Source organism: Mus caroli, chromosome 17 (genome assembly GCF_900094665.2).
Source record: "Mus caroli chromosome 17, CAROLI_EIJ_v1.1, whole genome shotgun sequence".
NCBI lineage: Eukaryota > Metazoa > Chordata > Mammalia > Rodentia > Muridae > Mus > Mus caroli.
This window is the reverse complement of record NC_034586.1, coordinates 17,408,367-17,434,345: the sequence shown is the minus strand read 5'-3', so window position 1 is coordinate 17,434,345 and position 25,979 is coordinate 17,408,367. Positions and strand designations below refer to the sequence as shown.

General features: G+C 38.0%; 3 protein-coding genes and 2 pseudogenes across 3 annotated transcripts in view; 3 read left to right on the top strand and 2 right to left on the bottom strand.

The window, feature by feature from the left end:
* LOC110312333 (gastrula zinc finger protein XlCGF26.1-like) overlaps positions 1–21,397 on the bottom strand; it is an 896,486-nt gene extending 875,089 nt beyond the window's left edge. The window contains exon 1 of the mRNA XM_029471640.1: positions 21,354–21,397. The gene's annotated coding sequence lies outside the window, so the exon portion shown is untranslated. The remainder of the gene's footprint in view (positions 1–21,353) is intronic.
* The window catches only part of LOC110312334 (zinc finger protein 883-like), a 44,979-nt gene extending 23,352 nt beyond the window's left edge, over positions 1–21,627 (bottom strand). Inside the window, exon 1 of the mRNA XM_029471639.1 lies at positions 21,354–21,627. Within this exon, the coding sequence (XP_029327499.1) occupies positions 21,354–21,540 (187 nt within the window). The 5' untranslated portion in view covers positions 21,541–21,627. The remainder of the gene's footprint in view (positions 1–21,353) is intronic.
* Positions 15,635–16,801, top strand: LOC110283958 (annotated as a pseudogene).
* Positions 19,702–20,145, top strand: LOC110312335 (annotated as a pseudogene).
* Positions 21,628–21,635: 8 nt separating the features above from the next.
* LOC110283879 (zinc finger protein 501-like) overlaps positions 21,636–25,979 on the top strand; it is a 37,976-nt gene continuing 33,632 nt past the window's right edge. The window contains exons 1-2 of the mRNA XM_029471641.1: positions 21,636–21,918; positions 25,527–25,575. The gene's annotated coding sequence lies outside the window, so the exon portion shown is untranslated. The remainder of the gene's footprint in view (positions 21,919–25,526; positions 25,576–25,979) is intronic.

Here is a 25,979-nt window from a genome sequence, read left to right as displayed (position 1 = left end):
ATCAGCTTGGGCCAGGGCTGCAATGTTCAAAACAACCTCAGCACCAATCTCTTCCAGATTCCTACTAGGATGATCCATTAAGCCCATTTAAAGCATTCCACTGCATCCCAAATCCAAAGTTCCAAAATCCACATTCCTCCAAACCAAAACATTGTCATACCTATCACAGCAATACCCCAGTCCCTGATACCAACTCCTGACTTAGGGTCTGCAATACAGTGAAGAGACACCATGGCCAAAGCAACATTTATACAGGACAGAATTTAATTAGGGTTGGCTTATAGGTTCAAAAATTCAGTTTATTATTATCATAGGAGGAACCATGGGAACATCCAGGCAGGCATGGTGCTAGAGGAGCTGAAAGTTCAACAACTGTTCCAAAGGCAAATAGAAGAGGGTTACACAGGAAGCAAGGGGGAGGGACTCAAAGCCCATCCCCACAGTGATACACTTCCTCCAACAAGGCCACACCTCCTAAAAGTGCCACTCTCTGGGCCAAAAATATTCAAACCAATACAATGTAGGAATCCTGGAATTGCCTTGAAATGGTTCTACTTATAACTATGCCTGGTGTTGCTGAAAACCTAAAGCAGAAAAACATAGTTGGCAACAGGAATCTTTTATTTCAGAGCTTGTTAAGTACAAAGAAGAGAGGGAGGGGAAAGGCTGTAAGAGCTTGAGTAAGGGGAGTTCATAACATTAATTTTTTCAAAGTCTACTTGTAATGATGGTTCTTATAAGCTTTAGACACGGAGGAAATGGAACTGTTTAGAAATTGTTCTTTGGAGCAAATCTTATCTGAGGAATTTCAGGAAATCGCAATGTCAGCAGCAGAAGCTCCATCCACTCGCAAATATATCACAAATACACCATCAGTACAGTTCAGTAGAATATTGATAACAAATGCAAATCAGCAGTGGTTGCACAACCTAGAAGAGACAGCCAGGTTTCAGGTGAATCGGCATGAGTTGGCAGGAGGGATTATGATCAGCAAGGACATCAGGAGGTCTTTGCCTCGACACTCTTAGCAAAGTCACACAGCTAGCTCAACAAGCAAGCCCCTCTCCTGTCTGTTGAATCCTATTTATACTGCCTCCAAATGTCATTTGTCTTCCATGGTTCTTGTCTCATCATATGATTTGCCTCATCACATGAGTCTGACTCAGCAAAACTCCATGTAACTCTGTATCAGTTGACATCACTCTGCAAATCAACCCTAGTCCTTGGAAGTGGCAAGAAGCCACAGTAAACCACCAGAAATGTTTTGGTTCATTTTTCTCTATGGATTCCCAACAAATGGAGCTCAACTGTGCAATGTAAGGAAGATCAATACATACATGCAAGTCGTTAGTGAAGAATCCTTCATCATGAGTCCTTTCATGTGCTTATTTCAAAAAATTATTCTTTCACCTGTGTCTGCTTCAGCAAAACATTCCTTCATGAGTCTGCTTCAGCCTTTCTTTCACCCACCCATGTTCACTTCAGCAAAACACTCCTTCATGTATTTGCTTTATCAAAATATCCCTTCAATTGTGTCTACTTAAGAAAAATACCCTTTTATGTGTTTGCCCAGGAAAATACCACCCAACACAACTGTCTTTTCAAAGAATCCTTAAGTTTCCACTTCAGGAGTGAGTTATGGAAATCCATACTGTCTTATACCATGGTAGTTGGAACTGTGTAGTTGGCTACCCACTGCAAACCTCAACCGTACATGAACTACAAGGGAAACAAATGGAATGAAAATGTGAGCAACAAGGGATGGGATGGAAAATCAAGAGAGGGTCTTCCCCAGGGGCCCTAGGTAGCACTGTGGGGAGGATTCACAGATGCATGAGAACAATGCCCACATCCTCCTCTTCTGTTCAGAACCATGTGGCTGCTTAGGTCCCATATGCACTGGAGTGAGCGTGACAGTGAGAATGCCACTTAATGTAATTTGGATTCAGTGCACTTCCCATATGTAGAATGGAAGAGTTCGTTGAGTTTGACTAAGGATACAATTAACACTGAGCCCGTAATCCAACATATTTTACTAATGCAGATGCTGGATGACAGCATTTTACTGTAATATAAACTATTCTGCAATCAGGGTGGATTCTCATAAAAATTATTGCTATGTACCTAACTATATCATCAAATATAAATCTTTTGCCACATTACAATAAGCATGGGATATTTGCCACTCTGGGCTCCATTTATACAAACAACTTTTTTATAATCATACACAAGAATCATTCCTAACAATTCCAATATAAGGTGTGAGCTATCCTGGCACATATCCAGGCTCCATATTTACTCTCACATTAAGAGGGACAACTTGATGTTTATTCTTATTATCTGTATTACTATTCAATACCTCCAAATTGTTTATACTTTCTCTTTTTGAAGTTTATTTATTTACTTTAATTGATTTTAGAAGGGTAACTTTGCCTGAATGTAGTTCAATGCATATCATGCATACAGCCTACTGCAGGCAGAAGAATAAAAGAACACTAGGAAGAATCACCATTCTTGATCTCAAACTGTACTACAGAGCAATAGTGATAAAAAAACACATATTACTGGTTCAGAGACAGACAGGTCAGTCAATGGAATAGAAGAGAAGACCCAGAAATAAACCCACATACCTACAGACACTTAATCTTTTACAAAGAAGACAAACCATATAGTGGTAAAAAAAGAAAGTATCATCAAAAAATGCTGGTGGTCTAACTGGTAGTCTGCATGTAGAAGAATGCAAATTCATTCATACTGATCACTCTCCATAAAGCTCAAATCCAAGTGGATGAGGGACATCAACATAAAACCAGATATTCTGAATCTAATAAAAGAGAAAGTAGGAAATAGCCTCGAACACATTGGCACAGGGGAAAATTTCCTCAACAAAACACCAATGGTTCAGGCTTGAAGATCAAAAATATATATGACCTCTTGAAACTGAAAAGTTTCGGTAAGGCAAAGGACACTATCAGTAGGACAAACTGGAATCCTACAGACTGAGAAAAGATTTTCCCTAGCCCTACATCTCATAGAGAGCTAATATCCAAACTATATGAAGACTCAAGAAGGTAGACTCGAGAAAAACCAAAAAAACCCAATTAAAAAATGAGGTATAGAGCTAAAAAAACAGAGAATTCTCAAAGAGGAATCTCAAATTGCCAAGAGGCACATAAAGAAATCTTGAACATCCTTAGTTATTAGAGAACTCTGAATCAAAATTACCCTGAGATTCCCCCTTAAACCAATCAGAACAGCTACAATAAAAACCTCAAGAGACAGGACATGCTGACAAGGATGTGGAGAAAGTGAAACACTCTTTCATTGCTAGTGGAATTGCAAAATGGTACAAGCCAGATATGCCTCAACTGAGAATGTATACAGAAAATTAGGTTCATTTACACATGGAATGCTATTCAGCTGGCAAATGGACAGAACTAAAATTATCATCCTGAGCGAGGTAACTCAAACCAAAAGGACATGAATAGTATGTACTCACTGGTAAGTGGATATTAGCCAAAAAGGACAGAATACTCATGATGCAACTCACAGTCTATAATACTAACATGAAAGAAGGCTCAAGTGAGGATGCTTCATTCCCACTTAGAATGGGGAACAAAATAATTACGAGAGGAGAGTGAGGAAGGGACCTGACTGGGAGAGGGAAGGCAAAGAGAGATAAGAGTTCCCTCAGACAAGCACTCTGCTGTTTTAACCTTTACCTGTGATGATGGTGGTTTCAGATTGAACTAAACCATATGGGTAACTGTTATGTTCTCTTGTTTACGTCTCTTCATGGAGTATCTTTTGGGGTCAAAGAGGTTTATTTTAATACTAAAAGAGCTTCATTTCAAAACTGACTTTTAAAGCTCAAATTTAACAGGAACTGATATGATAAAAAACTGATGAAGTTAATTATCAGTTAAAGCTTTATTTAGTCTTTTGTTTTACCTTTGCAATGTACAATATACAACAGAAACACGTAAAGACTGTATAACTCAAATATGCTAAGTAGATACTGGCCCTCAATTCAGGGAGTCACTGAATATGGCATTTAATATATTTAGACATTTTTTCAAATATAATACTGTATTTATTGACAAATGTGCTTATTTATCCAGTATTAAATACAATTTTAGTATAGCTTAGCAGTATATTTGAACATGTTTGCTTTCCCATTTCTTTTAATTGCTAATGAAAAATTTTATTGTGACTTTTCTTTTATTGGACATTTTCTTTATTTACAATTCAAACATTATCCCCTTTCCAGGTTTCACCTATGGAAACCCCCTTTGAGGGTGTTCCCCTACATTCACTTCCAGCTCCCCACCTGGGCATTCCCCTACAACTGGGACATCAAGCCTACACAGGACCAAGGGTTTCTCCTCACACTGATGCTCAACAAGGCCATCCTCTGCTACATATGTGGCTGGAGACATGGGTTCATTCATGTGAAATTTTTGGTTGGTGGTTTAGTCCTCTGGGGGGGTCTGGTTGGTTGATATTGTTCTTCTTCCTATGGGGTTGCAAACCCCTTCAGTCCTTTCTCTAATTCCTCCAGTGGGGGTGTCCATACTCAGTCTAAGTGTTAGCTGAGAGCATCTGCCTCTGTATTTGTCAGGCTCTCGCAAAGTCTCTCAGGAGGCACCTATATTAGGCTCCAGTTAGCAAGCACTTCTTACCATCGGCAATAGTGTCTGGGTTTCATGAGTGTATATGAGAAGGATCCCCAAGTGGGGCTGTCTATGGATGACCTTTACTTCAGTTTCTGCTGCACACTTTGACTCCATATTTTGTAACCTGATTATTTTGTTCCCCCTTCTAAGGTGGACTAAAACATTCGTACTTTGGTCTCCCTTCTTGAGCTTCATGTGGTCCATGAATTGTATCTTGGGAATTCCGCGCTTTTGGGCTAACATCCACTTATAAGTGAGTTCTTTTAAGTGTGTTCTTTCGCAACTGGGATACCTCACTCAGCATGATATTTTCTAGTTCCATTCATTTGCCTGAGAATTTCATGAAGTCATTGTTTTTAATAGCTGAGTAATACTCCATTGTGTAAATGTACCACATTCCTCTGTATCCATTCCTCTGTAGAAGGACATCGAGGTTCTTTTTAGCTTCTGGCTATTATAAATAAGGCTGCTATGAACATATTGGAGCATGTTTCTGTGTTATATGTTAGAGCATCTTCTGGGTATATACCACAGAGTGGTTTAGCTGGGTCCTCAGTTAGTGCTATGTCCAATTTTCTGAGGAACTGCCAGATTGATTTTCAGAATGGCTGTACCAGCTTGCAATCCAACCAACAATGGAGGATTGTTCCTCTTTCTCCAAATCTTCAACAGCATCTGCTGTCACCTGAGTTTTTCATCTTAGCCATTCTGACTACTGGTGGATTCGCAGAGTTGTTTTGATTTGCATGTCCCTGATGACTAAGGTATGTTGAACATTTTTATGGTGCTTCTTGATAATTTGGGTTTCCTCAGTTGAGAATTCTTTGTTTAGCTCTGTACCCCACTTTTAACAGGATTATTAGATTACCTGGAGTCTACTTTCTTGAGTTATTTGTATATATTGGATATTAGCTCTCTATCGGATGGAGGATTGGTAAAGATCTTTTCCCAAAGTGTTCATTGCCATTTTGTCCTATTGACAGTGTCCTTTGCCTAACAGAAGCTTTGCAACTTTATGAAGTCCCATTTATCTATTGTTGACCTTAGAGCATAAGCAGTTGCTGTCTGTTCAGGAAAATTTCCCCTGTGCCCATATGTTCCAGGCTTCCCCCCACTTTCTCTTCTATTAGTTTCAATGTATCTGGTTTTATGTGGAGGTTCTTGATCCACTTGGACTTGAGCTTTGTAGAAGGAGATAAGAATGGATCAATTTGCATTCCTCTCCATGTTGACCTCCAGTTGAATCAGCACTATTTGAAGAAAATGCTGTCTTTTTTCCACTGGATGATTTTAGCTCCCTTGTCAAAGATCAAGTGACCATAGGTGTGTGCATCAATTTCTGGGTCTTCAAATATATTCTATTGATCTTCCTGGCTGTCTCTGTACCGATACCATATAGTTTTTTTTTTTTTTTTTTTTTTTTTATCACTATTGCTCTATAGTATAGATTGAGGTCAGGGATGGTGACTTCCTCAGAAGTTCTTTTATTGTTGAGAATATTTTTGCTATTCTGGGTGTTTTGTTACTCCAAATGAATATGAGAATTGCTCTTTCTAACTCTATGAAGAATTGAGTTGGAATTTGATGAGGATTGCATTGAATCTGTAGACTGCTTTCAGCAAGATAGCCATTCTTACTATATTTAATCCTGCCAATAAATGAGCATGGGAGATCTTTCCATCTTCTGAGATCTTCTTTGATTTCTTTCTTCAATGACTTGAAGTTCTTGTCATACAGATCTTTCAATTGCTTGTTTAGAGTCACAACAAGTTATTTTATATTATTTGTGACTATTGTGAAGGGTGTCATTTCCCTAATTTCTTTTTCAGACTGTTTACCCTTTGAGTATAGGAATGTTACTGATTTGTTTGAGTTAATTTTATAACCAGCTACTTTGCTGAAGTTGTTTATCAGGTTTAGGAGTTCTCTGGTGGAGCTTTTGCGGTCACTTAAGTATATTATCATATCATCTACAAACAGTGATATTTTGATGTTTCCCTTTCCAATTTGTATCCCTTTGACCTCCATTTGTTGTCTAATTACTCTGGCTAGTACTTCTAGTACTATATTGAGTAGATAGGGAGAGAGTGGGCAGCCTTGTCTAGTCCCTGATTTAAGGGGATTTGTTTCAAGTTTTTCTCCATTTAGTTTGATGTTGGCTACTGGTCTGCTGTATAATGCTTTTACTATGTTTCGTTATGGGCCTTGAATTCCTGATATTTCCAAGATTTTTACCATGATGGGGTGTTGAATTTTGTCAAATGCTTTTTCAGCATCTAATGAATTGATCATGTAGTTTTTTTCTTTGAGTTTGTTTATGTAATGGATTACATCGATGGATTTCAGTATACTGAACCATCCTGGCATCCCTGGGATGAAGCCTAGTTGATTTTGGTAAGGGATAGCTTTGATGTGTTCTTGGATTCAGATGGCAAGAATTTTATTGAGTATTTTTGCACAGTTATTCATAAATGAAATTTGTCTGAAGTTCTTACTTTGCTGTGTATGTGTGTGGTTTAGGTATGAACATAACTGTGACATCATAGAAAAAAATTGGGTAGTGTTTCTTCTGTATCTACTTTGTGGAAATTTTTGAAGAATATTGGTATTATGTCTTTTTTAAAGGTCCGATAGAATTCTGCACTAAGTTTTTGGTTGGGACTTAATGACTTTTAATGACTGCATCTATCTTTTAGTGGTTATGGGACAATATTGATGGTTTATCTCATCCTGATTTAATTTTGATACCTGGTATCTGTCTAGAAAATTTTACATTTCATCCAGATTTTCCAGTTCTCTTGAGTATAGGCTTTTGTGGTAGGATCTGATGATTTTTTGAATTTCCTCATTTTCTCTTCTTATGTTTCCCTTTCATTTCTGATTTTGTTAATTTGAATACTGTCTCTGACCTCTGGTTAGACTGTCTAAGGGTTTATCTATCTTGTTGATTTTCTCAAAGAACCAGCTTCTGGTATCGTTGATTCTTTGTATAGTTCTTTTTGTTTTTACTTGGTTGATTTCAGCCCTGAGTTTGATTATTTCCTGCAGTCTACTCCTCTTGAGTGTACTGATTCTTTTTGTTCTACAGCTTTCAGGTGTGCTGTCAAACTGCTAGTGTATGCTCTCTCCAGTTTCTTTTTGGAAGCACTCAGAGCTATGACTTTTCCTCTTAGCACTGGTTTCATTGTGTCCCATAAGTTTGGGTCTGTTTTGCCTTCATTTTCATTAAGTTCTAAAAAGTCTTTGAATTCTTTTTTTTTTTTTCCTTTGAATATTTTTTCATTGAGTACAGTATTGTTCAAAGTCCATTGTATATTGTATGTGGGCTTTCTGTTATTTTTTTGTTATTGAAGACCAGCCTTAGTCTTAGATACAGATGATGTAGATACAGAAGAAAAATATGATGTCCATTATTGCACCTTACAGGCCGAGATGATAAGTAAAAAGGCAATAACTTCCAGGACATAATGAGACGACTAAACCTAATGATAATGGAGCTAAGATTTCCAACTTAAAGGGCCAGTAAATATCTTCAACAAAATTATAGAAAACCTCCCTAATCTAAAGAAAAAGATGGCCATGAACATACAAGAAGCCTACATAACTCCAAATATACTGGACCAGAAAAGAAATCCCTACCATCACATAATAATCAAACCATTAAATGCACAAAACAAAGAAAGAATATTAAAAGAAGGGAAAAAGGTAAAGTAACATATAAAGGCAGACCTATCAGAATTACACCAAACTTCTTACTAGAGACTATAAAAGCCAGAAGATCCTGGGCAGATGTCATACAGACCCTAGGAGAACACAAAGATCAACCCAGGTTACTATACCCATCATAACATACTTGGAGAAACCAAGATATTCTATGAATAAAAACAAATTGACACAATATCTTTACATAAATCCAGCCCTATAAAAGATAACAGATGGACACAAGGAGGGAAACTACACCCTAGAAAAAGGAAGAGTAATCTTCTTTCAACAAACCTAAAAAAAGATAGCAACATAAACATAATTCCACCTCTAACAACAAAAATAACAGGAAATAACAATCACTTTTCCTTAATATCTCTTAACATCAATGGACTCAATTCCCCCCAAAAAGACATAGACTAACAGACTGGATACGGAAACAGGACCCACCATTTTGCTGCATACAGGAAACACACCGCAGTGACAAAGACACTACCTCAGAGTAAAAGGTTGGAAAACAATTTTCCAAGCAAATGGTTCCAAGAAACTAACTGGATTAGCCATTCAAATATCGAATAAAATTGACTTTCAACGACAAGTTATCAAAAAAGTTAAGGATGCACATTTCATACTGGTCAAGGGAACTGGTCTAAGATGAACTCTCAATTCTGAACATTTATGCTCCAAATGCAAGGGCACCCACATTCATAAAAGAAACTTTACTAAAGCTCAAAGCACACACTACACCTCACACAATAACAGTAGGAGACTCCAAAACCCCATTTTCAGCAATGGACACATCATAGAAACAAAAACTAAACAGAAACACAGTGAAACTAACAGAAGTTATGAACCAAATGGATTTAACATTTATCTACAGAACATTTTACCCTAAAACAAAAGGATATACCTTCTTCTCAGCACCTTATGGTACCTTCTCCAAAACTGACCATAAAAATCATCACAAATCAGGCCTCAACACATTCAAAAAGATTGAAATAATCCCATGCACCCTATCAGATCACCATGGACTAAGGTTGATCTTAAATACCAACAAAACCAACAGAAAGCACACATACACATGGAAGCTGAACAACTCTCTACTCAATGACAACTTGGAAGAAAAAAAGAAACAAAGGCTTTTTAGAATCTAATGAAAATGAAGATACATCATGCCAAAACGTATGGGACACAATGAAAGCAGTGGTAAGAGGAAAACTATAGCACTAAGTACCTCCACAAAGAAAATGAAGAGAGCTTACACTAGCGGCTTGACAGCACACCTGAAAGCTCTAGAACAAAAAGAAGCAAATACATCCAAGAGGAGTAGAAGGCAGAAAATAACCAAACACAGGGCTGAAATCAACTAAATAGAATCAAAAAGAACTATACAAAGAATCACAATAGCAGGAGCTGGTTCTTTGAGAAAATCAACAAGATAGATAAACCCTTAGTCAGACTAACCAGAGGGCACAGAGGCATTATCCAAATTAATAAAATCAGAAATGAAAAGGGAGACACAGCAATGAAGTATATCTTAAAATAATTATTGTTTGTTGAATATTAACAGTTGAAAATATTAAAATCATGTTCTACAAACATCATGGAAATATTATTGATAATTTTTCTAGTGTGTTTGAAATTAGCATTTTCTTAATGTTTAACTTCAAAGAGTTTTTGCTATTTTGAAATTTTTAAAATATACTTACTGATAAAATAATTTCTCTCCTAGAGACACTGATAATCTATTTTAAGTAAACTGATTGGTTTTTTTTTTTATTATTATATGTAAGTACACTGTAGCTGTCTTCAGACACTCCAGAAGAGGAGTCAGATCTCGTTACGGATGGTTGTGAGCCATCATGTGGTTGCTGGGATTTGAACTCAGGACCTTCGGAAGAGCAGTCGGTGCTCTTACCTGCTGAGCCATCTCACTAGCCCCGTAAACTGATTGTTAGACAATGTATACAGATATATAATGCATTTTAAATACTCTTCCACTATGTCAGGTGGTATCATATAAGGGCATTTGAACATATTTCTTAATGATTTAATTTTAATATTTTATGCTGTTTTACCCTCTTAATTCCCAAAGAATATTTCATATGTTTTGAGACAATTTAGTATTCAACACTAGATATAGGATCCTCAGTTATGGATAGTATTAAATATTCAGTAATAATATTTTTATGGTATAAAAGGATATGAATCTAAAAGTTGAATAAATTTTTATGTATTATTGAATTCTCAAAATATTCAAAATTATTAATATGTTTGATATATAAATGCAGTTAAATAATAGAAAATTTTAAGAAAAAAAAAGAAAAGTATAAGTGCAGCTTTAAAGGATAGCTCAATAGAGAAGGTTTCTCTGACTTGTAGTAAACATTCATTGTAGAGGTTTAAATATGCCTGGCACAGGGAGTGGCACCATTAAGAAGTGTGGCTTTGTTGGAGTAGTGTGGCCTTGTTAGAGGAAGTGTGTCACTTTGTGTGGGGGCTTTGAGATCTTCCTCCCAGTTGCTTGAAGATGCCCTGTCTGCTCCTGGCTTCCTTTGGATAAAGATGTAGATCTACCCTTCAGCTTCTCCAGCAATATGTGTGCCTGGATGCTGCTATGCTTTCTGCCTTAATGATAATTGGCTGAACTTCTGAACCTGTAAGCCAGCCCCAATTAAATGTTGTCTTTTATAAGAGTTGCCTTGGTTATGGTGTCTCTTCACAGCAATGGAAACCCTAAATAAAATACTAGAGAACTGAAAAAAAAAAAAAAAAGCAATAACTGATCATTCTATGTCCTATTTGAGCCCTTGCCTAATGACTCAGATCTACACAAAAAGAACCAATGAATCAATAACTTGATTTGTTTATAAATTAGCCTGGGAAATGAGAAGACTCAGTCAGCCAGAGCCAGGCTCATGCCATAATAGGCTGGAAACTAGCAGTTTGGGAGACTAGGCCTAAATTTCTAAACAGAACAGGAAAAGTCCAAAACAAGTCAATTCCAGAAAAAACAAAACAAAAACAAATAAGCCCACCCTTCACAGCCTGATTCAGTCTGGTTCCTCTTATTACTACTACCTACAATGCTCCCCGAAGATCCTGATTTCCCTGACTAAAGGCTACTCTCTTGCATAGGTAAATGGTGAGTTAAAATGCAAGGATGAATTTGAATTAGAGCTTTATAACTGCTGTAGCAAAGACAAATCCTTGTGCAACCTACACACACTACAAATACCCTAAGACATAATGTAGAAAACTATTCTACCAACAGTAAGATTAAAAAAAAAAAAAAAAAAAAAAAAAACTTTAAACTCCAGTTCATAGGATCTCAAACTTCCTGACAATAAGGGATCCAAAATAGAATTGTGAGACCTGTATCCTTCAGAGCAGTTATGGAATATCTACCCCTGCTACAGTTAGGCCAGTTTCCAAGCTTTGCATCTCCTCTGACCTGGGTGGGAGGTTCCAAGGTAGCCATGCTGCAGTTCCTTCAGCTGTGCTGCTGATTCTCCCAGGCCCACAGCCAGGAAACTGCATTTCTGAATAGATTTCAGGTTTGCAGAAAGAATAGCCCAGGGTAAAATGCCCTAGGTTAGGGACCAAGTGGCTTCTGCAGGTCAGGAAGGGATTTGTGAATTTTCCTGTCACTCTGGCCTGGATCTTCAGAGCAGAACTCTTAGATCCCCATCACAGCCTGGTTCCAGAAATGTGGTAGCTCTAAATCCTTCCAGGCCAGGAGTTTTCTCTTCCTTAATGAACATTGTAGAGTCCATCCTATTACTTTCTTGTCCTCCTCACTCTCCTGGCCCTGATAATATCCCCAACCCTCCACAGAGACTGGTCCCTCCTACTCAGAGTCAGGCAGGCAGGCTCCACAGTGCTCCCTCCAGCTGCCAGGCTGCTTTGGACCTTCTCTGCACAGCTTCTCCACATGCTCTCTGGGAGCCTAGACCTAAACTGGATCTAGTAGGATGCTGCAACCCTTTATCAGAGCTTCATAGTGAATTCTCAAGATATCAGAGGTCTCAGCCCTAGTGCTGAATTCATCCTGTGCTGTAGATTTCATCACTAGATAGTGATTTGGGGTAGTACTAGGTCAGGAACAATTTTGTCTTCTGGGAAACATTCTAAAGGAGCTCTAGTATTCAGAACAGAAAGTCCCTTTTGAAAATGCAGTGATTTATGGATAAGTTTGTGGCTTTCTAAGATGGAGAAATAAGCAGTGTATCTGGCTCAGCCTTAAAGAATTTACCTATACCATGCTAACAAACAAATGGAAAGTGAACAACTCTATACCACTACAAATGGGTTAAGACAGAAATAAGAAACAAACTAAACCTGCACAAATGTCATACTAACAACACAGTAGCACAACTGAAAATTCTCACACACAAAAAAGTAATCACACCCAAGAGTAGACAGCAAGAAATAATCTTACTCAGGGCTGAAACCAATAAAATAGAAACAGAACAATACAAGGAATCAATGAAACAAAGACTTGATTTTTTGACAAAATCAACAAGATACACAAACCCTTATCCAAATTTACTATAAGACTGAGAGAAAATATCTAAATTAACAAAAGCAGACACAAAATGGAGTCTTAACAACAGACACAGATGAAATCCAGAGAATCATAAAACATATTAAAGACCTCTATTTCACCAAATTTTAAATATATAAAGGAAAAGAATAATTTTATCAACAGGTACTGTATCCTACAGTTAAATTGACATCAGATAATCAAACTTACTTAACTTCTACTGAAACAGAAGCAGTCACTAAAAGTCTCCTAACCAAAAAATAAAAAATAAAAAAATCAGGGCCAGATGGTTTTAGCTCAGAATTCTACGATTTTCAGAGAACAGTTAAATTTAATATTCCACAAATTATTCCACAAAACAGAAGGAACATCACCCAATTAATTTTACGAGGCTACAGTTACCCTAAAACCGAAACCACATAAAGATGCAACTAAAAAGGAACACACCACTTTCCCTATGAACACACTTGCAAAAATACTCATAGAAATAATTGCAAAAGAAAATTCAAGAAGATTTCAGGAACATCATCAACCATGATCAAGCAGGCTTTGTCTCAGAGATTAAGGGGAATGTTTAATATACAAAAAAAAAAATCAATAAATATAATCCACCATAAAAAACAAACTGGAAAAAGAAAGACATGACAATCTCATGTGCACAAACACTTTTGGTAAAATCTAACACCATTTCACTGTAAAAGTACTGTAGAGATAAAGATACAAGAGACATATCTAAATATATTAAAGGCAGATTACAGCAAGCCTAGAGCTGAGATCAAATTAAATGGTGAGAAACTCAAAGCAATTGATTAAAATCAGGAAGAAACAAGGCTGTTCACTCTCTCTGTGTCTACTCAATATAATACTTGAATTCTTAGGTAGAGCAATAAGACAACTGGAGGAGATAAAGAAGATACACATTGGATTACAGAAGAAGAGGTCAAAATATTCTTACTTATAAATGATACGGCAGTATATATAAGTGACCTGAAAAATTCCACCAGGGAACTTCTACAACTGATAAAAATTTCCTCCAAAAAAAAGTTGAATACAAAATTAATGCACAAACACCAAGAACCTTCCTATATACAAATGACAAATGGATTTTAAAAAGAAATATCAGGAAAACAATACCTTTTACAATACCCTCAAATAATATGTATAATAAAAACTTCAAGTCTATGAAGAAATGAAAGAAGATTTTAGAAGATGGAAATATCTCCCATGCTCATGGATCAAGAGGATTAAGAAATTAAAAAGGCCATCCTACCAAAAGCAATCTACAGATACAAGGCATGTGGCATCCAAATCCCATCACAAGTCTTCACAGATTTTAAATGGCCAATTTCAATTTTGTATAAATAAGGGAAAACAGGGAAAATTGCTAAAACAATCATTAACAATAAGAAGTTCTCACCTTTCCCAATTTCAAGTTTTCTTAAAAACTACAGTATAAAAACCTCAAAATATTGGGAGAGAAACAGCCACATTGATCAATAAAAAATGAACTAAAGACCTAGACACAAATACACATGGCCACCTGATTGTTGATAAAGAAGCTGGAAATACAAAATGAATTTTTTTTTTTACCATTTTCAACAAGCAGTGCTGGTCGAACTGGATGTCTGCATCTAGCAGAATTCAAATGGATCCATACTTATAACCCAGCACAAAACTCAAGTGCAAGTGGATCAAGACCTTACCATAAAACCAAAGACATTGAATCTGACAGAAGATAGACTAGAGAATAAAAGTGAACATATTGTCACAGAAGATGTTCTTAAAATCACAAGAAAAGAAAAGGGAAAAAAATCAATAGCATAAGAACTGAGATTAACCATTAATTAATGGGACCTCAGGAAACTGAAAAGCTTTTATAAGGCAAAGGACACCATTACTTGGACAAATCAGCAGCCTACAGAATAGGAAAAGATTTTACCAATTCCACTTCCAATGGAGAACACTAATATCCAAAATACAACAAAAAACTCAAGAAACTAGATGTGGAAAAAACCCAAAAAACAATAATCCAAATTAAAAGTGGGTTACAAATCTAAACAGAGGATTCTAAATGGAGAAAACTCAAGTGGCCAAGAAACCCATAAAAAATGCTCATCACCCTTAGCCTTCAAAGAAATGCAAATCAAAACTACCTTGAGATCCTATTGTATACTTGTCATAATAGCTAAAAATCAATAACACAAGTGACAGCTCATGCTGAAGGGAGTGCAATCTCATACAGCCACCAAGGACATCAGTTCTTTAAATTGATGGGAATCCAACTACTTCAAGATCCGCCCATACCACTCTAGGGCATATACCCAAGTACACTCCAACCTACGCAAAAACCCTTGCTCAATCATGAAGATTGCATCTTTATTAATAATACCCAGAATTAGAATCAACCTAGATTACCATCAACAGAAGAATAAAGAAAATGTAGTACATTTATATAACAGATTATTTTTATTACTCAGATATTTAAAAAAAATAAAAAGGGGCATAATAGTTCAGGTCTTCAGAGCCACCTACTCCTCTGTGGCTGTCACTATGGCCAATTTCAGACTGGAAGCACAAGTAGTTATAGAGGTACTAGGAGAGGTCCGGGGTGCTGGACACTGTGACATAAGTGTTGGTAGCCTTAAATGAAGAACCACAGAAGTGGGCCAGTGCTCTGGAATTTTTAAAGTATCATTTAGGAGCTGCTACCATGAAAAACCCAGAAATAGAGCTGCTTTGCCTAGAACTGGCAGAAATGAAAGAGAAAGCTACTGTAGACAAAAAGAAGCAACTGAAAGCAAAACTTGCTCAAAGTGAGCCACCTCAGGAGGAGAAGCATGCTGAATAGGGTCCTTCTCAGTTGAAAAGACACTGAAAACTAGTTTTGTATCATTTGAATAGCTTGTATGGTATCTGAAAGATTATTATTAAAAGTGTAAATTCACTCATTATACTTGATCATGTCTATAGTGCCACCAATGCTTCTAAGGCTGTCACCACTGCCCATTACAATGCTGCTGACTTTATTAAAAAAAAAAAAAAAAAAAAAAAACATTAAAAAGAATACAAATTGGTCGCCAGTGCCCAGCAGAACGAGTGAGCTATGCCGGCCTCAACTCCCTGGAGGCAGTGAAGCGCAAGATCCAGGCCCTGCAGCAGCAGGCAGCCGACGCAGAGGATCGCGCGCAGGGCCTGCAGAGCGAAGTGGATGAGGAGCACCAGCGGCGGGAGAAAGCTGAAGGAGATGCAGCTGCTCTCAACCGCTGCATCCAACTGCTGGAGGAGGAAATGGATGGGGCTCAGGAGCAGCTGGCCACAGCCCTGCAGAATCTGGAATAGGCAGAGAAGGCTGCTGAGGAGAGTGAGAGAGGCATGAAGGTAATAGAACCGAGCCATGAAAGATGAGGAAAAGATGGAGATCCTGGAGATGCAGCTCAAAGAAGCCAAGCACATCACTGACGAGGCCGACTGCAAGTACGAGGAAGTCGCTCGTAAGTTGGTCATCCTGGAGGGTGAGCTGAAGGGAGCAGAGGAGCGGACGTAGGTATCTGAACTAAAGTGTGGTGACCTGGAAGAAGAGCTCAAGTATGTAACTAACAATCTGAAATCACTGGAGGCTGCTTCTGAAAAGTATTCTGAAAAGGAGGATAAATATGAAGAAGAAATCAAGCTTCTGTCTGACAAGCTGAAGGAGGCTAAGACCCGAGCTGAGTTTGCAGAAAGGTCAGTTTCTAAACTGGAGAAGACAATCGATGACCTGGAAGAAAAACTTGCCCAGGCCAAAGAAGAGAATGTGGGCTTACATCAGACACTGGACCAGACACTAAACGAACTTAACTGTATATAAACTAAACCAGAAGAGTCCTGTTTTAACACCAACTCCACTCCAGAGTGTGCCCTGTCTTCCTCTTTTGTAAGAAGTTCCACTTATTACCAGGTCTTCACCTTGCAGGAAATGCCAAGCAGATAATGAATTCATGACCAAATATTTTGTAAGACAAGCTTTGAGCACCAATTATGTTTAATTCTTTCCTTTTCCATTCAAATGGCACCAGCTTCTCTGATTATTCTTATTCTTAAATTGCATTTATTCCTAAAATAGGCAGGGAATTTCACACTGAGTATAGTTGCTTAAGGCTGAGGGCATTTGGTTCTTGGGAATTAGTCAGTCCCACACTTTGAAGCACAGGCTCAAGTATCCAATTGTAGCTGGTTGCTGTTGGGGAAGTTTTGTGAGGCTAGGGGTTGTCACAAGAAAATATGTAGAAATTTTCCACCCAGAGCAAAAATTAACAGTCTCCTATGGGAAGTTATAAAGCACAACTAGATTAGCCTGATCATACTGAGTCTGCTCCACACTCCCCCGTGCAGAACACACTGTCTTTAAGCATTCCAAGCGAGAATGCTGGGGTGATCATTGGTGCCCATGTGCCTTCTGACGGAGCTTTAATGCTGTTCCATGTTACATCTTCCCTTCGCTCCAGAATTGTTCTCTGAGGAGCAAGCGTCTTATTCCAGGACTTTTCTGCTATGGTCTAATGATATGCCCAGCAGGGACTATGGCAGAGTCCAACCCTTTTCAGCCAGGGCTACACAGTGAAACTCTGTCTCAAATAATAAAAAGGCTACCAGCCTTCAATACATTGAGCATCATTCTAATACCAACTGTTGGGCAACAAAAGGTCTCTCCAGCAGCAAAGTAGTGATAGAAAAAGAAATTGGCTTAACTTCATCTCCATTGTTCAGGGAACAACAAATGGAAGCTTGACTTTGCCAAGACTTGAATTCCTTCAGGAATGACACTCATAAAAGACCAAGATCTCCTGATTGAACTGGATGTGGAGTGCTCTGTAGGCTGCATATTTTTTGGCTTTGTAGTTTTCCTTTCTCAGTTAACATCTCACACTGAAACAATCCACATTCCGCAGCAGTGCAGGGCCAACTCAAGTTTACAGTCCTGACTGAAAGTCACCCTGCTTCTAGCTTATCTGAACCCCTGCCCCTCACTCCTATTTATTAAGCATCACACTACCAGGGAGATGAACTTTGAGTAAACTGTGCAATTGATAAAATCTACTCTGTTCTTTACGTTCTTGCTATTGTATCATACGTAATAGTATCACTTTTTCTAAATTTTGGTCAAATAAATTTTGGCAGAAATTAAAAAAATTGCTAAGACTCAAGGAAATTTATAAGGAAGATTGAAAACAATTATGGCAGGTAAGAGAAAAAGCAAAATCTATCAACTTACAAAAGAAAGAATATTAACATCAAATGGTACATTTCCAGAAAACTATATGATCAACAGGAATGCATTTCACAAAAGTTTCCAAATACATAAAACAAGCAATGACAGAACTGTATGAAACAAATATACAGTGATACAGGTAAGCCTCAATGTCCACCACTGATTTTGATCCTTCTCTTACATTTTACAGCACACACAAAAAAAAAAAAAAAAAAAAAAAAAAAAACAGTAATGAGTAGCAGGCCTCTAGAAAACCACCCAGACAACAGCAGAAGACACACAATCTTCTTAAATTTCATGCAGGATTGTCCCCTGTGTCCACGTCAGAACAAGTCAGGAAGGCCAGGTGGTTCAAATATTTTATCCCAGCTCTTTAGAGGCTGGGGAATGGAGATCTCTAAGTACAATGGAAGCCTTATCTACAGAGTCACAGAACTGCCAGGACTACGTAGACAAAGCATCTAAAATAAATAAATAAATAAATAAATAAATAAATAAATAAATAAACAGCGGTAACAAAAACAAAAAAGTCTTCAAATCTAGTAAAGACCCGAGTTTAGAAAATTTTATCATTAAGAATATTGAATGTTGACATCAAAAGAAGACAGAGTCTACATAAAAGACCCAAAAAAGACCCAAATACTGAGTCACAGCTAGAATGTTCTTATTTAATCATGTGAAGAAATATAAAAAAATGATTTTAAGATTTGAAATACCAAAATCCTACAGACATTTTGAAATATAAATAGAGAATTGTTTATATTATTCCAAGCACATTCATGAAATGTGAAACCATTAAGACTTTAAAAAATTAGAGAAGAATCAAAATCATGGGTGATTTCAAAATATATTAAAATTATAGCAAAATATTGACAGTTGACAAGAAGACAGACAACAGCAGATATCAATGGAAAGGTAATATAGATAGGGTTTAATACTATGCAGAGATATTAATCAAATATTATCAAAATTCAGCTGGCATTGTTTTAGGAAATGGAGAAATTAACCATAAAAGACAAGAGAACCTAAAGGAAATACAAAATGCTCCAAAACTCTAATAGCAAGAAAAACTAAGAGGCATCCATTGTTCTGACAAACATAATTATAATAAGAAGATATGAATGGAAAAGGAACAGCATCCTTCACATACAAAACCAAATTAAATTATATTTGCCTCTGTATATTAATTCTTACATAGTCTTCCACTACTTACAATGGGAATATTCTGATGTTATTCATGGTGCAATTATCCAGAACTATTGGGAAGGAAATAGAATCTGGCCAAACCAATCTCATGTCCCCTTTCTACTGGGACTTGCAGCCCCTCCCAATCGTTCCTCAATCCCTCTAACATACAGGATCCTTTGCTACACTTTCCTCTCTTCACCATCCAGGGCTCTCAGATTCATAGGTGAGTAGCACTGACTGAGCAGTGGGCCCCTGCATATGGAAAAGATTCATAAGAAAGCATTCAGAACTTTTCATGGTACAAAAATAAATGATGCGTCCTCGGGATTCGGGAGCCCATCATGGTATTCCTTATGACGTGGCTGTGGCTGCGGAACCGCCACACTGGTCGCTATTGGCAGGTATAGGAGGTGCTGAAACATGCTCTACATTTTAAGATTTTAGGGGAAGGAAGAATCACTGCTACCTGCTGGCAGTCAGGGTGGTGACCAGAGCCTTCCTGTACGAAGTCCCCACAGACTTAAGAAGCGGAACTTGAGGACCCTCTGGATTAATCCAATTACAGCTGCCTCCCAGGAACATGGCTTACAGTACCCAGCATTCACTGTCAACTTAATTAAGTGCCAGGTAGAGCTCAACAGGAAAGTACCTGTGGACCTGACCATCTATGAACCAAATCTTTGGCTGCTTTGGCTAAGAGGAGGCAGCAGGAAGGATTTCCTGCAGCTTTGGGGGATGGAAAGGAGCCTGAAGGTATCTTTTCCAGAGTGGTACAGTACCACTGAAGACTGCAGTGCTATAGAAACTGTTATAAATAAGATAGGACCAAAAGGACTGTCACCAGTAAGTCTGATTTGTATCTATTTCCATTTTAGTAGCAGGCCTGAGACAACAGGTTTTTACTCAGTAACACAGCCCAAATTGTCCAGTAAAGATTGTATAAATAAAGCCTTTGCTGTGTTGAAAATAAATAAATAAATAAATACATAAATAAATAAATGAATGATGCCTCCAAAAAGAAAACTGTGAAGGAAAGAGTAAATATCAGAAATAAAAATGTCTCTTTTAATCTAAAGATTTCATTTATCTATGTGAGATGTGAGTCTCATTCACACATAGCTCAGACACAAAGAGAGTCATTCTCCCAGGAATCCTGAAAAGAAAGCTGGAGAGACTGCAAGAAAACTATTGTCACCCAAAGAAACCAGACTGCTACACTTGTCCATCTCTGCAAAAATCCCTGTCAGCAGAGTCTAAGCATTCCCACTCCTACAGGATGTCCACAACCACAGCACTTAATGATAACAAACCCTACAATAAAAAACAACAGCTTGGCCACATATGTAGGTGCAGAGCACTTTTCTTCAACCACAGAGACCTTTTTTCTGATACAGGAGAGTGATCGAAATTGTACAAAAGATGCTTTCTAAAACTTTAATCTATACTGGGTTTTCTAATCATAACAATAGGGTGGTCTGATACACTCACATAGCAATAGGGAGCTTGCCTGGCCCGAAGGTGTACCATAAGAACTCAGCATATGAAGACGCACTTCTGAATGCTGTACTTACATCCTAAACAGCATACAACTCAGATGAAAAATTCATGGGCACTAAAGTCTACTTAGTAAATATTAATGTTTACAATCACAACCATAGCATAACATAAAGTATATTTTCTCGTTCGAAAAAAAAAAAAAAGAATTTGCACTGGTTCTTCATATGGTTACTATAAACACAAAGTTCTATTTAGCAAGGTAAAAGGTATTCTCCGCTCTATTATTTTTAATGAGTTATTTTACGACTGAATATTCTGATAACTGGAGGATAAATTTTAAAAAAAATCATGATAGACCCCCAGTTCACAGGATCTCAATTTCCCGACAACGGTAAGATAACAACAGAACTGTGAGAGCGGCGTCAGTAAAAGCAGCTGCGGAAAACACCCCGCTGCTCCGCTCCCGCCCGCTTCCCAGCCCCGCAGCGCCTCTGACCTGGGACGCTCCAGGGCCGCCGGGCTGCGGTGCCCGCCGCTGCGCTGCTGACTCTCACAGGTCCGCAGCCAGGAAACTGCGTCTGAGGAGCTTTCCGGTTTCCGGAGGAAACTGGGGCCGAAAAACCAGCGCTCAGTTCGAGTACACATGGATTACACAGGTAGCAAGGGGAGTGGTGGCTTTTCATGTCATTCTGGCCTGGATATTTGGAGCTGGCGACCTAGAAGAGAATGTAGCTGGATGGACTCTACCTACGGAATTAAGGAAGTGAAAGCGGCGGGCCTGGAAGGGGATAGCGCTCTCACGTGACCGGAACCGTGGTGCCCTGGGCGGGGCTAGGGGAGCCGCTCCAAAGATCGTGGCCAGAGACCGGGAACCGCGTCCCCTTAGGTACCTGTTGGAGCCAAGTTGTCTCTACTCCCACTGCGGGCGAGTTACCCTGGCCTGGTTCTTGTCGAAGGCCGTAAACTCTCCTCAGATGCGGTTTCCTGTGCTGACCTGGGAGAGTCAGCCATCAGCCGCGCAGCAGCGGGCACCGCAGCCCGGCGGCCCTGGAACCTTCCAGGTCAGAGGAGCTGCGGGGCTGGGAAATGGGCTGGAGCGGAGGCAGGGGGTTGTTCTCTGCAGTTGCTCTTCAGGACGCCGCGCTCACAATTCTGCTGTGGATTTTTATCATTGTCAGGAGGTTTGAGATCCTATGAACTGGTTGTATCGTGGTTTGTTTGTTTGTTTGTTTGTTTTTCATTTATCTTATGGTTACCAGAATGTTTTCCGAAAATAGTGTCGTAGAACATTTGCAGTACTGTAGCTTGCACACGGGGTTCTCTTTGTTACAGCAGTTACAAAGCTTCTCGAACTTAGATCTCTTAACTCCCTTGTCCCATCATTTGCCTACTCAGGAGAGAGTGGCCTATGGCCTGGGAAATAGGCATTCCCAGAGAGCTTTGTAGATATTAGTCTTATGAGGAACCAGTACACATTTGAGTGAATCAGAAAATATATACATTACGAAGCACCAAAATTATGACTGTAAACATAACTTTTACTGACCAAAGTTTTGCTCCCCGATAGAGTTCCATCTTAGATGCATGCTCTCTTTGATGTAAATACAGCATTCAGACATGTGTCTTCATATGCTTAGTTATTAACATCACACCTTACGGCTGAATGAAAATGAGATGATGACTGTCCAAAGGTGTGGCTGAGGAGAAGGTTTTTTGTAGGTCATGATAATGCTCAGATTAGCTGGAGAAAACAAACAGTTCCACCATTTGAGTAAGGGTTGGTTAAATGTTAAATACTAACCAAGAGATGGACTTTGGTCACATGCTACAGAGCTTTATAAAGACAAACCTATAGGCCACCATACTTTCCCATGATGTTTTGCAATTTTCTCAAGAACTAAAACTCCCAGCATTCCAAGAAGGTACCTGGTTCTTGCAAAGGTGGTGCTTACAGGGTATTTTTGGGTTTTACAGTATGTGCCAGAAAACAGCCAGAGGCCACTTGAAGAGTCCAGACTGAACTAGGTATGGGGGTCAGGGAGGGGCCAAGAGAAGAACCAGGAGCCAGGAAAGCTTCTAGCCAAAAATGTCGACTTTGATGTGTTAATAGGCACTTAAGTTAGTCATTCCTCTTGTGGTATAGTCCAGCCCTGTATACATGCTGTGAGAGGAAGATATTTTTATAGATAAAAAAGTCAGTATAGAGTTTTTAAAAATAGGAAAGCATCTTTTGAATAACTATGATTGCTCACATCAGGAAAATGTCTCCTTGGTTCAAGAAAAGCACGTGTCCATGCACATGTGACCAAACTGTTTTTTTGGTTTTATTTTTGTTTCATAGTTTGTTGTTAGTAGTTTCTCAGACTTTGGACTTCTGGTAGTTGTGAGAACACCTAGACCCTAGAGTCAGGGCTTTTTTTCACAGACCTGTTAGAGAAGTGCAGCAGTCTTGATTCTGTGGGTCAGAATGGTTTTCTTGTAGTCTTCCTTGCCCCTACTCAGAGGTCCTGGAAAACAACTCTGCATTTGTGTGAACTGTGTGTGAATGAGTCTCACATCTCATAGAGTAAAATGAAATCCTCACAGAAAACGAGACTTTGGCATGATATTTTCTCTTTCCTTCATGTCTCCTTTTGACATGAAAAGTTTCGGGTACATTCTGAAGAATTTCCTATATACAGGTCTCCCTCTGCTCAGCTAGATCTGCTCAGAGCTGAGTAATAATCTACTGTGCAAATGTACTACGTGTTCTTTCTTTATTCTTCTGTTGAAGGTCATCTAGATTGATTATAGTTTCTAAATATTGTGAATAAAGCTGCAATGAGCACGGTTTAGCAAGGGTCCTTGGGTAGATTGAAGTGTCCTTTTGGTATATGCCCTAGACTGAGTAGATCTTGAAGTAGTTTGATTCCCATCAGTTTGAAGAACTGCCACACTGATTTCCTTAGTGGCTGTACAATTTTGCACTCCCTCTAGCAATGGAGGGATGTTTCTATTGCTCCACATTTATATCAGCATATGCTTTCACTTGTGATGTTGATTTTAGCTATTCTGACGATTATAATGATGGAATCTCAAAATAGTTTTGATTTGCATCTCCCTGAAGGCTAAGAGTGTTGAATATTTTAAAGTATGTTTTGGCCATTTGAGTTCCCTCCATTTAGAATTCCATGTTTAGATTTGCAACCCATTTATAAATTGTATTATTTGGTTGGTTTTTTTTTTTTTCACAGCTAGATTCTTGGGTTCTTTATATATTTTTGGATATTAGTTCTCTATTGGATGTAGAAACCCTAGACCTTGTAGTCACTTTTCATATCCTGTTGCATCAGGAAGGTTTGTGGCCCAAGCTCACAAGCTTGAATAAAGAATCCCATATACTTGCATCAGAATAAAATAAAATAAAAAGAATTGGTAAAAATCTTCTTCCACTCTGTAGGCTGCTGCTTTCTCCAAATGATGGTGTCTTTTGCCTTATAGAAACTTTTCAGTTTCCTGAGGTCCCATATATTAGTTGTTTTTCTTAGCACCTATGTTATTTTTTTCTTTTGTTTTAAAGAACATCTTCTCCTGTGACAGTATGTTCACTTTTATTCTCTTGTCAGGTTCAATGTCTTTGGTTTTATGGTAAGGTCTTGATCCACTTGCACTTGAGTTTTGTGCTGGGTTATAAGTATGGATCCATTTGAATTCTGCTAGATGCAAACATCCAGGTTGACCAGCACTACTAGTTGAAAATGGTAAATCTTTTTTTTTTTCATTTTGTATTTCTGGCATCTTTATCAAAAACGAGGTGGCCATGTATATTTATGTCTAGGTCTTTAGTTCATTTTCATTGATCAATGTGGCTGGTTTTCTCCAAATATTTTAAGGTTTTTATACTGTAGTTTTAAAGAAAACTTGAAAATGGGAAAGGTGAGAACTCCAGAAGTTTTTTTATTGTTAATGATTGTTTTAGCAATTTTCCCTTTTTTCCCTCATTAATATAATATTGAAGTTAGCTATTTAAAACCTGTGAAGACATGTGTTGGAATTTAGATGCTACATGTCTTGAATCTGTAGATTGATTGCCTTCGTTAGGATGTCCTTTTTTAATATCTTAATCCTCTTGTGAGCATGGGAGATCTTTTCATCTTCTAAAATCTTCTTTCATTTCTTCATAGACTTGAAGTTTTTATTATACAAGTCTTTCACTTGCATGCCATCAACATATTTTATATTATTTGAGGATATTGTGAAAGGTATTGTTTTCCTGATTTTTTATTTTTAATCCATTTGCCGTTTGTATATAGAAAGGCTATTGGTGTTTGTGCATTTATTTTGTATTGAGCTATTTTGGGGGGAATTTTTTTTCAGTTGTTTAAGGTTCCTGGTGGAATTTTTCAGGATGTGTATGTGTTTATATATAATCATATCCTTTGCAAATAAGAGTTTGACTTCTTCCTTGGTAATCCAGTGTATACCATCTTGATGTCCTTGAGCTGTTTTCTTGATCTTGCTAAGAATTCAAGTACTATTATGAAATAGATATGGAGAGACTGAACAATCTGATTTGTTGCTGATTTCAGTGGAATTGCTTTGAGTTTCTCTTCATTTAATTTGATCTTGGCTTGCTGTAATCTGCCTTAATTATATTTAGGATTATCTCTTGTATATTTTATCTCTACAGGGATTTTATGGTAAAATGGTGTTGGATTTTGTCAAAGACCTTTGTACAGGTAATAAAATGGTCATTTTTTTTTCCCAGTTGGTTTTATGTGGTAGATTATACTTGCTGTCTTTTGTATGTTCAACTATCCTTTCAACCCTGAGACAAATCCTGCTTGATTATGATCGGTAATTTCCTGGTATGTTCTTGAATTGTCTTTGCAAGTACTTTTATGAGTATTTTTGCAAGTATGTTCATAGGGAAAGTGGTGTATAACTCTCCTTTTTAGTTGCATCTTTATGTGATTTGGGTATCAGGGTAACTGGCCTCATAAAATAAGCTTTTCCTTCTTTTTCTTTTGGAATAATTTGTAGAGCACAAACTTTAACTGCTCATTGAAAGACATAGAATTCTGGGCAACCTTCTTAGGATTGGGAACAAAACACCCATGGAAGGAGTTACAGAGACAAAGTT